Below are 15,570 nucleotides of genomic sequence, written 5' to 3' on the forward strand. Positions count from 1 at the left end.
TGGTAAACTCAATGTCCTAGGGCAGGATTTAAATTGGTAACAATGTATAATTAAAGGGGGTAAAATTAACTTTCATCTGAAGGATAGTTATGTCCCTTAGAAAATTATTTTGCTCTGCAGTTGTCAAAGCAAGTGATTATTTTTTTTCCTAGAGTTTACACAGTAAAACTTCATGTGTTGCGTGATTAGCATGATGCTGAATCTTGGGCGAGCATTTCTTCTTCACTGATGCGTATTTTTACCAATAGGTGTTTCTAATTTATCCACTTACTTAAAATTATAGTAAATATGAATATAAATCAAACTTAGTTTTTAAGCAAAGGCAAAGTTTTTTCCTTCATAAAATCTGTAGATAACATTTACTAAAGTACATTGTTTGTATTTTGTTTCCTTACAGTGCTGTGATGTATAACATAGTTTTTACTTTGAAAATTCCACTAAGATCTGGTGATGTGAAATTGAACTTAATAATACCGCACAGTGATTAGGACGCTTATCTGCAGATCCAGAGACTTTAATTTGGATAGCCAATCTTGCAAGGTTGTCCTTCCCATGGGGACAGGGGACAGTGACAGCTATTCCAGCAGGTTTCCTTTCTCTGCCATTTCCTGCCACCCTTGCTGTGGGAAGGAACAACTATTCTCTTCTAAAGGAGGGAAAAAAGAACTGTGCGTAAACTTAGTATTGCTTAAAAAAAAGTCTTCTTGACTTGTCTGTTGTAACTGATGTAACCTTTCCCACCCCCACTATGTCTGTTGGGGAGGCATGTTTGGATTTTTCCAAGAAGGAAATGGGAATACTGCAGTAAATCTTGTCCTATCCATCTAGTTCCCTTGTTTTATCTTTTTGTTGTGAAGGACTAATTATAGTAGGACTAGTCCAACTAGTGAAGGACTATTAGTTTGAATAATGAGGGCTAGCAATGTGTTTTTAGACCGAAAAAGTGTCAGTCTACCTCTAACAAATTGTTGTGCGTTTTGGCAGACTTCAGTTCTTACTCATGCATACAGTGCCTTAGCATCTGTGCTTTAGGCACATAATGAAGATTTATATAATCCCTAAGGGATTCTACCCCTTTTCTGAGTTCTTATAATTCTTAACCTGGAAGATGAGAATTTTCTGCAGGGAAATATGGAGGAGCTGTGTTGTCATACAACTGCAGCAGAAATTGCTAGTAGTCGCTATAGTCCACTTAGTCCCTGCTAGATCTGGCTCTGGTGTCATTTCTACCTCCTCAGGAAAAGTGAAAAAGCAGTTGAAGGAAGGGGGTGAATGAATTTTTTTTCAAATAACATTATTGCACTGCAGGTTGTTCAAGAAGTGCTAAGCAGCCTGGCTGCATTCTCCAATCTCAGTTCCAATCATTAAATTTCTGCAATTGTCATCAATTGTTGGAGCCATGCTTTTCACATGCTTTTGGATGTTTTTATACCCCTTTTGTTGCTGTTGGTACAGGACAAACTGGCATCTTGGCTAGTATCAGTAACACTGTTTGCAAAAGAACATTTTAACGGCTCTTGTATTCTTTGTAAGATTACAATAGTGATTAAGCTGTATATATATAAACCCCTCTTTTAAGTTGCTGGCAGCTTATGCATTAAAACTAAATATCATGCAAATGAAATCTGGGAGGTTGTGGGTGCTATGTCTGCATGCATTTTAGATTTTTTATTATTATTTATCAAACATACTTTGGAGGAATGCATTCTTTTCTCATCTCAAAGTCCTTCTCTAATGGATTGGATCTGAAACCATGATGTAGTGAGGATTTTATTTTCCTTTCATTTTAAATAGGCTTAGAAGTATAACAAACAAACAAAAAAAAGAGACAAGAAAAAAGGCAAGGCAGCTGAAATGCACCTGCCAGAATAATACAATGAAGGTATTTGAATTGTAGTCTGTAAATAAACACTGATTTTTGTAATTACTCAGAAGTTGTCAGCTGTAAAACATGTCTGTATTTGAAGATTGTATTTTCACATTTACTTTTTTTTTTGCAAGGTGGTGAATTAATTTACTTGAGCAGGACCTGTGTATGTGTGGATTAAGAGTAAAATGACATCACTCTGGACAGTACCCCTTGCTTTCTCAAAAATACAGCAGTTATTTGAACTAAATTTCCGTATATAGATGTTAATACTGACTTTAAAAATACAGGTTTAGCTGTCACTTTATTATTTTCAAAGTGCTAAAAATATGTTTTAGAACCAGCTTAGAGAACTAGGTAAAATATTACATCACACCTATTCATAGTGAAGTGTTAATTAAGGTATTGACAGAAAGTATTACCGCCACTTTAAATGCTTCTAAATCTGTGGAAAGGTAGATTGCAAACTGCATCTGCGTTACAATAATTGCATATTTAGCAATTTTAGATGTAAATTTTCACATCTAGATGTGAATTAGATCTAAATTTTAGATGTAATAACTGTAAGCATTACAGCAAGAGTAAAGGCTAATCCCTCCCTGGCCTTATTACAAAGAGTTGCAAGGCGGGACCCGTCCTCACTGGCTCTTTGACTGCCTCTTCGCAGCTGCTCTCAGTGGGACTGCTGGGCTCACTCTGCCTGCTGCCAGGTAGTAATTGCATGTTGCTATCAGAATCGTGATTCTCAGATTCGTGGACTAGTTCTCAGCTCACCTTCCCACTTTGTTGCAGTATGTTCCCTGGTGCGTCTGCCCTTAGCTGCCTGTGCAGGATGCTACATGTCATGTCATCAGATACAGATGTTTATTTGCCAATATATACTTTGCTTTCTGTACTTGTCTTTTTCTGTAATTATGCTGAAGATTTTAGTCCCGGTCCAGTAGAAGTCATTGTGGAGTCAGCTTCATTCCTGCTGCCTCTTCCACTTGCTCACTGTGGCAGCCTCCAAACCTGTTAGAGCTGTTGCAGTCCACATTCAGGTGGTGCTGCCAGGGAGCCCAGTCTCAGCCTGCTTAGACCTCAGGGGCGTTACTGAGCAACCCTTACTTCATACTTCCATGCCAGTGTGATTAAGCTTATACGTATGTTCAGCTTTCAGTATAAGAAGCTGTCTTGATTTCAGTGAGATGTGCGTAATCACATCCTTACATGTTTTGTAGGATTTCATACCCACTACATGTAAATAGAGCCTAAGTAGAGAGTGTGAGTAGCCTCAGGTATGCTGTTAGGTTTGCTTGTAATCCTGTGATTTTAATTCTGAATACGGTCATTACCAAGTGCCTTTCTGTACTGCTGAGATATTTTGGTTTCAACTCCCGTTTTTTGTGTCGACCTAGATTTTCTTCATTTGGTCGGTGTCCTCCATTGTATTCAGGAAGGGTATCTCCACTATCCAGCAGATGTAGCAATAAACCCAACAATTTATTAGCAAAATTGCAGTCAGCACCCGCTAGGTTCGAGCATCATTTTTGCTTCCAAACTATTCACTTATTTACTCCATGTTGCAATAAAAAAGTAGCAATAATTGTTTACAAGCTGCCAGATTTGAGAACTGGACCCATAGGACTGAATATTCAAACCCAGCCACTGCAATTACCAGTGTGTTTAAATTGAACAGGCTTTTAAAAATTTTTTTTATGGGTTCCTTAAGGACCGTAACACTGTTTAGTTCTCTTATACAACACTCGATCAGGATGATGATGGTGTAACCAGATACCCTGGCATAGTTGTGATAGCTGTGGATAGAAGATCTAACATAACTGGTTCCAAATGCTTTGGTATGTTTTTCTTTTTGGTGGTAACAGAGAGTTAAATTTTATGGGAGACTTGAGTTCTTTTCACCCGAGTGGCCACTCAGGTCACCCAGAATGACTTTCTGTATTATGTATATTGTATAGATTTATGTAGATCTGATGTCTATTTAATCACTGCCCAATTTAGATCTTAGAAGTTCTTGTTATTGTTGTTTAAGTATGCATAACAGCCCTTTCAAGTGTGACCTTTCTGTTGGTATGTATCTTGGGAACAAAAGAAGGATTTCATAATGAACAGCCTTGCCATAATGAGTCATTATTTTTTAAAAATACAGCAACTATCTTAAGCAAATGTCATAATATATATTCAGTGGTCAGCACCAATTTGGACAAATTAAGCTGCATTCCACACTAAAATGCTGGTGTGCTAATACAAGACAACAATTGTTCTAGTTATTTCAGTGGGATTTTTTCACTGTTTTCTGTCTAGTCAGGCAAGTTCTCCCACATTACTTGGGAGATGAAAAGTGACTAGGTTTTAAATAAGTCAACCTAATTTTGCACAAATAAGCAAAACATTCAACTATTGGGAATAAAATACATTTCACTCAGTAGAGATTTGTTGTCTGATTTATGGAGATTAAGTTTAGGTGGCTTATTTTATGTTTCACAATTATTTATCTGTAGATTTCCATCTCATATTTAAGTTCATCAATGCCTGATGAAATGCTGTTCCATTGCATCAGCTGACACCTCTTAATATAACCAGCTTAATCCCCAGTTTTACTTTCGTGACTTCTTACATTGAAATAACCAATGTCGTTGTGTAAAAGCCACTGGGAATATAACATCATAACCTCAAATTAATCTGTGTTACTACCTTGAAATGGCTTCCTAGGGTTATGAACACTTGTGTTACTTCTGCTGACCATTTAATCTCATCAAGAAAAGTGCTGGGATACAGAAGTGCATATAAAGTGTGCAACTGCAGCAGCTTCTCCAGTTAAGAAGAAGTTTCTGTTGCCAATTAGGGTGCTGCAGCAGCCCTCCTGTTCTCTTCATTTGTAGTAAAACACTGTCCTCGTTGAAGTTAATAAAAATCATAGTTAGATTTAATTGGGATTACAACTTCACCCTCTCCCTTTCCCATATGATCCATGGGACCTATGATTTTGTTGGCTGCAACCCCATGAAGACTTAAGTCACACGTTGCAGGCATGTAGGCAAAAGTGACACTTAGATGGTGATCCTGCTGATGTGGATGAATAGCACAGAAGGCAGTGATAGTCTGCACAAGTTCTCTGTTTGTGTCATCTGTTTCCAAGATGAGATCTTACTGTGCAAAGTAATAGCCATCTTCATAATACCATATGTTACATAAGAAGTTTTAATGGTGAAGAGCAACTCTTAAGAAAATAAATACAAAGGGCTTACGTTGATTAATCCAAGAAATAAAATTTTTATAAAGTAGAATAAATTGTTACATAGCATAATGAACATAAATCTGGAAAGATTAAATAATTATAAAGTAAAGGTTAAATCTCTAGCGAGATAGCTCTGTAGAAACGTTTTTGGTAGTTTTATCTCTTGTGAAATTCAGATACAGGCTCTCTTACTTTTTCCCTTAACTGGGCCATTTATTCCTCACAAGAACCTCTATCAAGCAGGAACCCGCTTCTTGTATTAATACATTTTACAAATGTATTTTACCTGGAAGCGCTCAAGAGTCTGCTCCAGAATGTCCTTTGTGTACTTCTTTTACAAAGGTACTTAGTCTAGTTCTACTTCCCCCCCCCCCCCCTTGCCATGACTTAGGAATGTTGATAAACCATTATCGACCACGTTGTAAATAAATCACGCTCGATTTGCATTAAACCCAAGGCAACAGACATGCTGGGTTAATGAAGCGTAGGAACATTACCTGCTGAACACGCGGGTGGGAGCAGCCGCTGTCAGGGGGCACCGGCTTCTGCTCGCGTTTCCCTCCCACCCTCCCGGTCTCGGGGGTGAACGCGGTCTCGCGGACTTTGCCGGCAGCCCAATAAATGAAACGCAACTGAAAACCGGGGCAGCAAAATAAACAGGACAAACTTCACGCCAGCCGTGCCCAAGCCACGTCTTAAAGTTTCCCTCCTGTAACGGCAGCGACCTTACGCTGATGGGCTCCAGCCGCTGCGGCTGGGGCTGGGCCTGGGCCTGAGCCTGGGCCTGGGGCTGGGCCGGGCGGCCGAAGGGCCGGCGGGAGCGCTGGGCCGCCGTGGGGCCCGGCCCGGCCCGGGAGCCGCCGCCGCGCAGCCCAGCCCTTCACTCGGGACGCTCGGGTGACAGCTTTAGCTTTCTGCCTCTAAATAAATCGCAGATTGTTATTTGTTCCCTTCCTCTTCAACGTTCCAGATAATTTCAAGGGCACTGCCGGCCGGAGACTCCCCTGACACCGCCTCTGAAGAGACCGGGCCCCGCCACGCACCTGCCGCCCTCACCCGCCGCGGGCAGAAGCGCCGCCTACGCCACGGCCGCGGGCAGAGGGGATAACACGGCCCCGTTCCCCCTTTACGTCTGAAGATTTCTTTAAGAAGTCACACCCTCGCTTGTTTTCGGGCGGCCAGAACACGACCCGCCGCGCCACCGCCCCCCGCGACGGGGCGGGGCGAGCGCACCCACCCGCCGCCGCTCGGGCGAAGGCGTCCGGCGCGCTTTGGGCCCGCCCGGCTGCCGTCCCAGATGATCCCTCCTCCCCGCCCGCCCGCCCTCCCTCCCCGCCCCGCCCCCGGCCGTGGCGTAGCCGGGGTCGGTTTCCGTGATAGCTGCGAGCGGGGCCAGCGCTGCTCTGGGTGTGTGCGGGAGCCCGGCGGGGGAAGCGAGCGCCATGGGGGAGGCGGCTCGGGCTCTCCGCCGTCCTTATTAGAGCCGCCGCCCAGCCCAGCTGGAGCCATGGACAAAGCCGACAAGGTGCGAGGGGCGGGCTCGGCGCTGAGGAGGAGACCGTAAACAGCTGCGGCGGGAGGGGGCTGCGACGCCTCGGCGCCGCGGTGAGGGCGGCAGGGGGGCGAGCGGGCGGGGAGACGAGACGAGAGGGAGGGGAGCGCCGCGTCGCGTCGCGCCGAGACGGCGGCCCGGCTCTGTCAGACCCGCGTCTGTCAGGCCCGTCCCGTCGGGCAGCGGCCGAGCGGAGGGGTAGGGCGCGGCCCGCGGCCTGCCGAGCCCGGCGGTGGCTGGCGGGGGGGGCTGGGGGCGGAACGGGACGGGGACCGGTGGTCGTGAGGGGGCCTGCCGTACTTCCCCGCCGAAGAAGGGCCCCGGGAGGCTTCAGGCGGGGCGTTGCCGAGGCTGGAAGCGGGAGCTCGGCGTGTGTTTGCCGGGTCGGTAAGGCGGCCGCCGTTCCCCTCTCCCGGGGCGGGAGGCTGGGCGCTGGCCTCCCGCGAGAGGCGTCAGGCCGTGCCCGTCCCCAGCCCCGGCAGAGCCTGGCCTCGGTCTGTCTGGGTGGACTGGGAAGCCGGGAACGTCTCTCCTTCGTATTCGCAAAGGGGTGTAAAGCTCCCGTTTGGCCTTCTCCCTCCTGTTCCTTCAGGCTTTGTTTCCAGCTTCGGGAATGACTGTAGTTAGTGACATTTAATTTAAACCTGCCAGGTCACTGGAAGAGACTTTTGCAGGCTTCTCGAGAACTTTGCAAAGCGAGAGACGTGTCGCTCTTGTTGAAATACTGTAAATACCGGGTTCAGGTTGACGTTTTCAGTGTTAGGACATAGCTGATGGTCTCCGCTGGTTAGCTGGGTGGGAAGGAGTGGGTATAGCTCACTGCTTCTGAAGTTGCTGGGTTTTTTTCCTTCAATGTTTGACTTGGCTTTGTCAAGGCGATCAGTTCGCATTATTCTTAACACCCTTCAAGCTGTAGGTATGAAGGAGCTTAAGCTGGGATTTACGAGTTCATATGATTTGTTACATATATGTAATAAAATGTTTCAGTATCAGGAGGTAGTTCTAAAAGACGTATCCGAAATGAGTGTTACCATCCATAACAATCTGATCTTACTCTTAAGCTTTTGTTTTAGATGAATGTGTTGAAAATTCATGAATTACAGCTTTCTTCGTAGTTTTCAGCTTTGGCGTCTGCAGGGGTTCTAATAGTAGGGTTAATAAAACAACACAAGCTCCTGTAGCACAGTAGATACTGAGTAATAATGCACTCTGTAAAGATAAATTGCTTTTCATTTTGTACATATGTCTAAGGAAGTTAGTGAATAGTATCTTATTACAGTATGGCTCTCACTGTGTCTTTCTTACTAGGTTTTTCTGGTGTGATAATGATTTTAAATTCATTTTTTTCATGCTTGCTTATTTGCCTTCATGTAGAAAACTTGATCCTATTCTGTAAAATTTACATTAGTCTACTTTGTCGTACTTTTTACTTTAAAATCTTGGGGTTTGGTGTGGGTTCCACCCCCTCCCACCTCCCGCCTTTGGTTCATCTGTAATTAGTGCTGCAGTACACTTGTGAAATATTTATTTCTTGTTGCTTGAGCTCTTTGTTACCGGAGGTTCACACACATGCCCTCATCAAACCATTCTCTTTTTATTTGTTGGAAATAGCTCATAAAAACTGAGAATCATTGTGTTATTCACAGTGTAAAGTGTTGACTCTGTGTGATTATCTTAACTAAGTGCAGTACTTCAACTTGGAGGTGCAGTTAAGCTGTTCAAAGCAGGAACCACCTTCTTTTTTTTATTCTTTTTGCAGCATATCTAGTCCTCATGCTTCCTTATCCACTAGTAAGGCTTCCAGGCAGACAAATAATTAATACCTTATGAGTTTCTAAAATGATTCAACTATCTTGTTGCTTTTGTCGTCTTATTATACAGTAGCATCTTGATTAGGAGATCCCTAAATGCTGTGGGTTTGAACCTTTTGTGCTGTAAGAATTGAATGTAATCTTCTTTACCAGTGTAAGTGTTTGGTAAGGTTGCATCAGTTTTGGGTGCTGTTCCATCTTTTCTTTGATTTGGGCTCCTTTCTGCACCTGTATTGCATGGCATCTGATAAATGAATATTAAAGCATGCAGATGTGTGTTAAGAGTACTTATCCTCTTTTCCCCTTTCCCCCAGAATACTTTCTCAGCCACAGTATGGTAACTGTACTTGCTGATAGGAGTAACTACTGTGGAATTGGAACATGAAGGAGTAGGAATATTGTACTATGTTAAAGTATAGTATTTCAAGAGTAAAGGGGGAATTGCAAATGCTTTTGATGGGGAATGTATTTGAACAGTGTTTAGTGGTATTAGCCCAGTAAATCAGTATCAGATGTCATGCACCAACAACAAATGGACACCTAAATGACAAAAAGATGTCACTTGTAGATTGCCCTTCAGGTTTCTGTTACCTGAATTCTGGTATGACTTTGCTTGTTATAATATGCTCAGTGGTATTTTTGGCAGCTGACATAGGAGAAAACATAATAAAGCTGTTTAAAAATGATTATTTTATGATAGGTTGTGTTGTGATTTTTGTAGTGGGTGTGGAAGTTTACTTCTGTCTGTGTCAGAACTGAAACTGTTCCCATTAAAAAGTCTATGGGTTTCAGCAGTGAAGTGTAGATTATTTTCCTACAAGAGATAAAACTCAGCGTGTGACCTCTGGCGTTCTTTCTATTGAGGCTGAGTGTGGTAGAAAACTAAAGAGAAGGAACCTTTCCTCTCAAGGGTACTGCTGTGCTTTGATTTTACCAAGTGTTATACGTTTCTCTTGCCCCGTGATTAAGACATTTGGTTCTATTAGTGCAGTTGAGAAATCAGGTGAAGTTGCAAAATCAGTGACCTGTGTTTTGTATTAGTATTGCTTAAAGACAGCCTGTTCTGCTTGCCTCTGCTGTTCTTGACCATTCAACAGTTGGCTTGATAATACTCTTGCCACAGAAGTAGATCTAGATCACTGTTTTGTGCTCTTGCTCCTATCCAATTTCCTTCAGTGTTTCTTACCCATGACAGGCTTTTCAACTGAGGCAAAGTGGAAAAGGTCAGTTTTCCTGTGCTATACGTTTTGCATGTTGCTTTTTCTTGAACCTTGAAAGTGCAGAAGAATTTAGGTTTTGTGCAAGTTTGTATTACCTTATTATAGAATATGTTCTCCAGTGAATTTAAGTGTTATTGATACGATATTTGAACATCTTAACTTTTTGATGACAAATTTATCATTGACTAGTTTGTAGAGATGAGTAAGCTGATCTACATACTTCCAGTAAATAGGCTACAAAGCATTCAGATATTACTATTTCACATTGATAGTGTGAGTTTAGAAGTTTGTACTGTTATATGCTGTTAACTAGATAAGAGGATCCTGTTGGTAAGTTGGACAAGCTTTGTAACTGTAAATATTAAATTTTATTTTTCCCCCTTTTTTCTAGAATATTCTGGGTTTGAGTTTAAACATGCCAACTTGTCATGTTCTGCCACCTGCTCATTTTCTACATATATGGAAAAATTTTAATACTTAGCTTTGTTATATTCTGAGCATGGTACTTTCTTCTGTGAAAGGGAAGAGAATTATGCATGGTTCCCTTATTGTGAGCTGAGGGAAAAGGGAAAGACTAACTTCATGGTATATTTGCTTTAAGTGTTGTATTGAAATTACTATGTTTAAACTAAATTGGGAGGATTAAATTTTGTGCTTTGTTAAACGGCCTGCTGCTGGTGTTTCCAGTTGGACTGCATATTTACCATTCCTGAAGTATCTGCCACTTAGAAGCAACTAATTATAGAAACAATGACTTACATATTTGTAAAGTTTCTCTTAAAATAGATGAAATGTGACCCGTTCTTACTACTAAAATGACTTTCAAATTAAAAATTAAGAAGCAGGATTTAAAAAAAAAAAGTTTCGAGCGATGTTTTTATCTTACATTTGTGATGAGACTTCTTGTTTCCAGACTTTGAGACAGCAAAACAGCTGATTTTACTATAGTCCTCTGAAATGTGGCATCTGTGTCTGTTTTCTCACCCTGTAAATGGTAAGATTGATATCTAAATGTTCTCTTCGAAGAGAGCAAGCTGACAGAGATCCTATTTAATGGAAGATGCTGAATGACGTTAAGCTACAATGAACAAAAACTTTTTTAAGATTAAACATACAGTGCTATAACTATAGGACAAAGTTTACCAGTCTGTTCCTGCTTGTGTCATCTTCTGTCTTTGCAGCTGTTGATGACTACAGTAGCTTTTATATAGGAAACAAAGGATCGCTTCAGTATATATGCTGTCTTGAAAGAGTTGTAATTGTTGGACTGAAATATGTAATGAGCTACTGCAAAACATTTTGTAAATTGAAACTAGGGATATCTACAAAAGAGACTTCTGTATAAATCTTGGTTTCTTTTGAAGGGGTGTGCCTCCATGAATAGGCAACTGATTGAAAATGTGATGTTTCAGCATGATTTAACCAAAGTCGATTCTAAATATAAATTTATCAAAGGTCAATTTCAAAAAAGCTTTGTTTAGCTTTGTGATGTGAAAGGTTGAATAAATGTGAAAAAGTTGCACTCCAAAATAAAATTGTTTGGTCTTGCAATATTTGCCTTTAGGTTGCCTGATCAAAAACATATATTACTTTATATGAACTATTTAGGGTCTGACCCTGTGTTTACTGATGTCAGTGGCAAAGTGCTAATTTTTTAGTGGAGGCAGGCTCCATCTCAATACTGTGAGAGCACTTAGAGCACAACTTAGTATCACAAGTACCCTGTTGTAAGGATTAGGAAAATTGTAGGAATGTCCCCCAAATCCTTTAGCATTTGACAAATCTATCTTGTCTAATTCTTTTTGTTTGCTTGTGGTTACAAACCAGTGGCATGATCAGTCCTGTTAGTTCTGTTCATTTGCACTTGTCACTCCATTTGTACTGTGTGGATGAAATCTTTGAAGGATTACATTCATACATATTTGCATGCACTTCATTTTATGTGCTTAGTATTTGCTTCTGAAACAAAATGCTATTTAAAAAAAGATCTCGAGTCTTATTCTGGAGTTTAATTCAGTTGTCATTGGTTGCGTTTTCCACTGAGTCTTAAGCATGTCAACATGGTATTTAGAAAAACAAATCAAATGAACTCTTTTATTTGGCAGTATTATTTCTGTATCTGGCCAAAGAAGCACAGAGACAACCTGTTAAAATAAGGAAGTCTCAGTTGGAGATATTTTTTTGCTTGTCCACTACAATGAGAAATTAGCAGCACCTTTACTACTAAATTGATAGTTCTTTTCTTTTGCTTCTTGTTTCACTTTCTCTTCTCACACTATTAAGGGAATATTATTTCTGTTGTTCAGACAACGTAGTAGGAGCCAGAAGACCTTAAATGCCATTTATTAAAAAGAACAGTTACTTTGCCGTCTGTCATGAACCCTTCCTCCTAGCTGAGAAAACCATAGTCCTAAAAAATCTACTTAGATAACGTTGGGCAAATCGTTTAGCATTGCTGTTCTGTTTCCCTCAGGTGTCAAACGAAACCATTAGCCATCTGTGAAATGTACTGAAATGTCTGGATAATAACATTGGAGAGTTAATTCTGTTTATATTTTGGTTTGGTTAGCAATCTGAGCTGACTTAGTCTATTTGTTTCCCCTTTTTGCTTTAAGTTTAAGTTTACTGTCCTCATCTGAAGATACAGCCTATGTAAAAAGGAATTTTAAAGTATTTAGAGGGACTGGTAAAATACTATAAGGAAGTAATATATTGAAGCTAATTTTGTTTAGTTGGTAATACACTTGAGCTGTCTTTCTGTTTTCTACCCTGAAGTGGAAATGGGGCCTTGTTGTTTAATGAAATGTATCAGTTGTGCTGAGTATTGTTTGTATTATGCTTGCAGATTGATTTTTGAAACACCTGTATTAAGGCTTTTAAGTTTTCAGTTGCTGTTCTGGGGAGTTAGCATATATACACATATATATATATACACAGTGCCTACAGAACAAAATGCAAAATTTAAAAGCAGATGTTTGCCCTAAGTTCTTCTTTTTGCTGAAACAAGTTTCTTGGAACCATTAAAAAAACAAACCCTCCACAAACCAAACCAACCTGTAGGTACAGATTAAATTGCACAAGAAAACAGTGTTTAAGGTATAATGCATGTAAAAGACTTCTGAAATGCAGTTTTGATTCCTGGAAATAACAGACACTATCAAATTTCTGTAGGCGAAAAAAGAAATTAACTTCCAGATACACCCATAGATGTTTATGATTACAGGATATGCTGTATATTTATTTTACCTCTATAGGTAAGCTAAATATGTTATGAGCCATACAGAAAATGGTAATTAAATAAATCAGCCAATTGTTCTGTCATACACATACTTAATCATTACCTGTATAAGAGACTGGGCAACAGGAAACATTGAAGTTGTCTGTCTAGTTTGAGCATCTCTGAGTTGTTTGAACCTAGCAAAATCAAGCAGAATAATTCAAATGAAATTTTCCTAAACTTGTCAAATTACATAAGAGTGTTGTGTTTGTGTTTGGTTTTTTAATAAATTAAAAAAAAACAACCACCAAAACCTAGAAGACGTATAATCATATTTTTACTGGAGAGATTTAAATAAATCAAATTTTATCCAAAATACTTGGATGGAAAAGTAAGGTAGGGATTATCTTCACAAATTGACAAGAAATACTTTGCTATGGCGGTCTTGCTGATGGGAGTCATTTGGTTTCTGCTTTGATCAGTTATATCTCCTTTTTTTAGTACTTCATGTGAAAGACTGTTCTCTCATAATACTAATAAAGAATGATGATATAATACAATATCACAAAAATCATTGTAATGAGACCATTCAGCAAGTGACTCGCCATTAAGGAATGATTTTTGTATTTCCACATCAATGTCCCAAAATAATCTAAGAGTAGACAGCCAGACAGGAAAGACCTTTAAAATAGGGAATCTTGTCCCAACCTGAATCACAACTAAAATGTTCTGACTATTTTCTGAGCCAGTACTAGTGTGGTTTATAATTAGTATCTTGGCTAAAGTTCACTTGACATGTTGCTGGGAGATAGTGACCCAGTGCTTCATTAACAATACCATATTTGTAAAGTACTCATCCTAGTTTTACTGTTGAATTTTCTATGGATGTGTGTGTTCCTTTAATGTTTATGCCATCTAGTTTTGTAGGCCAGCCCACAACTGAATCTATTCTTAAGCAAATATTTTTGCCTGGCAATCTTGCAATAGCATGAAAAAAACCCAACTTAGTTTTCAGGGAGGGGTTTCAGTGTTGGTATCTGTTAGTTATTACATGATCACTGTACATAAGCACTTGACAGTTTTTGGTTGGTTGGTTTTTTTCAATGAGAAGTATTTATCTTCATGGTGCTGTGTGTTGAGGAGAATGCCTTGGAGTTTTGCAGAGGGTGAGTCAGTCACCTGGCAGCCGAGTGATGTGCCTGACTGAGGTCAGAGAGGGAGCTCTGGGATGAGCAGGGTGTTTGATTTGTGTTGCACAAGTTCAGTGCTGCTGCTGCAACTGCACCACAGCTTTTCCTCAATGTAACGAGAAGGAAGGAATGCTCGCCTACTACCTAGTGATCAAGAAATTCATTTAGTTAATACGAAAATGATTGTTCCACTGTAATGCAGACCTTGTTGCACAGCAGGTGGTGATGCTTCTGTATTGGTGGTTATAGCCATAAGCGTTTTCAGAACAGTCATTAATAACCACTTTTTGACAAGGATAGGGTATCTTGTCACTTGCTAAGACATACTTTTTTCTCCCTGCCACTCTAGTTTCACTTTTATCCTTTTATTTATTTTTTAGATGTTGTTTTCCTCTGCTGCTAAAACTTCAGGTCTGTTATGCTGCAATTTTATCTGTAAATGAAGCATACCAAAGCAGAGACTCATTTTGTTGGAAGGGACACTTCTGCTTTCCCAGCACTCTTGTGACAAGTCCAATCACAGAGAAGCTTCTCAAGAAATGGTTAAAAATAATCATGGACTCTCTACTTCATGATTTCTGTGTTATTTCCCCCATTTTGTATAATTTTTTTTTTAATTCTCAGTTCAATTATAAACAAGCTTTGGCCTTGGTTACTGTGGCTTGCAGAATGTCCTACCATCAAAGTTGTTAAGGATCTAACTTTGATCTCAAGCTAATACTTGCAGACATCCTGCAGACAATAGTCTCCTATCCTAAGCAATTCACTTATAAACACAGGAGGAAGCTTTCTAAAGTTCATTTTACTAAGGTGCACAGTATTTGGAAAAAGTGAGTGATGTTTAAATAGAAATTATTTGGTGAACTGGTGTTTACAGAAAATGGCTAATGGTGAAATCTGAGCTAATACTGCATAAAATCTCATGAAAGAAGTATGAATTAGCAAATTTGATAATGGAAGGATAAATATAAAAACAGAGGAAGACACTTTGTATATAATACTTTTTGTAGGAAAAGTTTGATTCCACTGGTACAAGTCATCTAAACAGAATGATTGTCTTTGCAATTACTTAGTTTGAATGTCATATTTGAAGTTGGAAAAAATGCATTGAGCAAAATTTTTCATTTAGTTTTTGAAATTGACAGGGAATTCTAATATTGCAATCATAAGTAATATGTATTGAAAGTACTTCTATATTATAAAAATATAGTGCATCAGTCACTGGTACTTATGATGATTTAATAGTGAATATAATACTTTATATGAAAGTTAGGGAGCTTTTACAGTAGCAACTATGGTTTTTGTTTCCCTCTCCTTGAGTACATGACAGCAAAGTGCTTAAATACCAGTTGGTTTTCAACTCATTTGGTGAATTACAGTGTAACTCATGGTCTCAGTAGTTTCTTGATGATTCTACCCTTTGCTCAGTAATTAAATTTTCTTGTATGTAAGTGTGTCAGACTAAATAAACAAAG

At 39.9% G+C, this 15,570-nt stretch overlaps 1 protein-coding gene across 4 annotated transcripts in view; it reads left to right on the plus strand.

The window, feature by feature from the left end:
* The first annotated feature begins 6,387 nt into the window (after positions 1-6,387).
* Positions 6,388-15,570, plus strand: part of SECISBP2L (SECIS binding protein 2 like) — a 31,531-nt gene continuing 22,348 nt past the window's right edge. For 3 of the 4 annotated variants that reach the window (XM_075045222.1, XM_075045225.1, XM_075045223.1), the window contains exon 1: positions 6,388-6,630. In XM_075045222.1, the coding sequence (XP_074901323.1) occupies positions 6,403-6,630 (228 nt within the window). In that variant the 5' untranslated portion in view covers positions 6,388-6,402. The remainder of the gene's footprint in view (positions 6,631-15,570) is intronic. The other variant, XM_075045226.1, reaches the window with a different exon arrangement.

The sequence above is a fragment of the Buteo buteo genome, chromosome 13, assembly GCF_964188355.1.
Source record: "Buteo buteo chromosome 13, bButBut1.hap1.1, whole genome shotgun sequence".
In the NCBI taxonomy this organism is placed as follows: domain Eukaryota; kingdom Metazoa; phylum Chordata; class Aves; order Accipitriformes; family Accipitridae; genus Buteo; species Buteo buteo.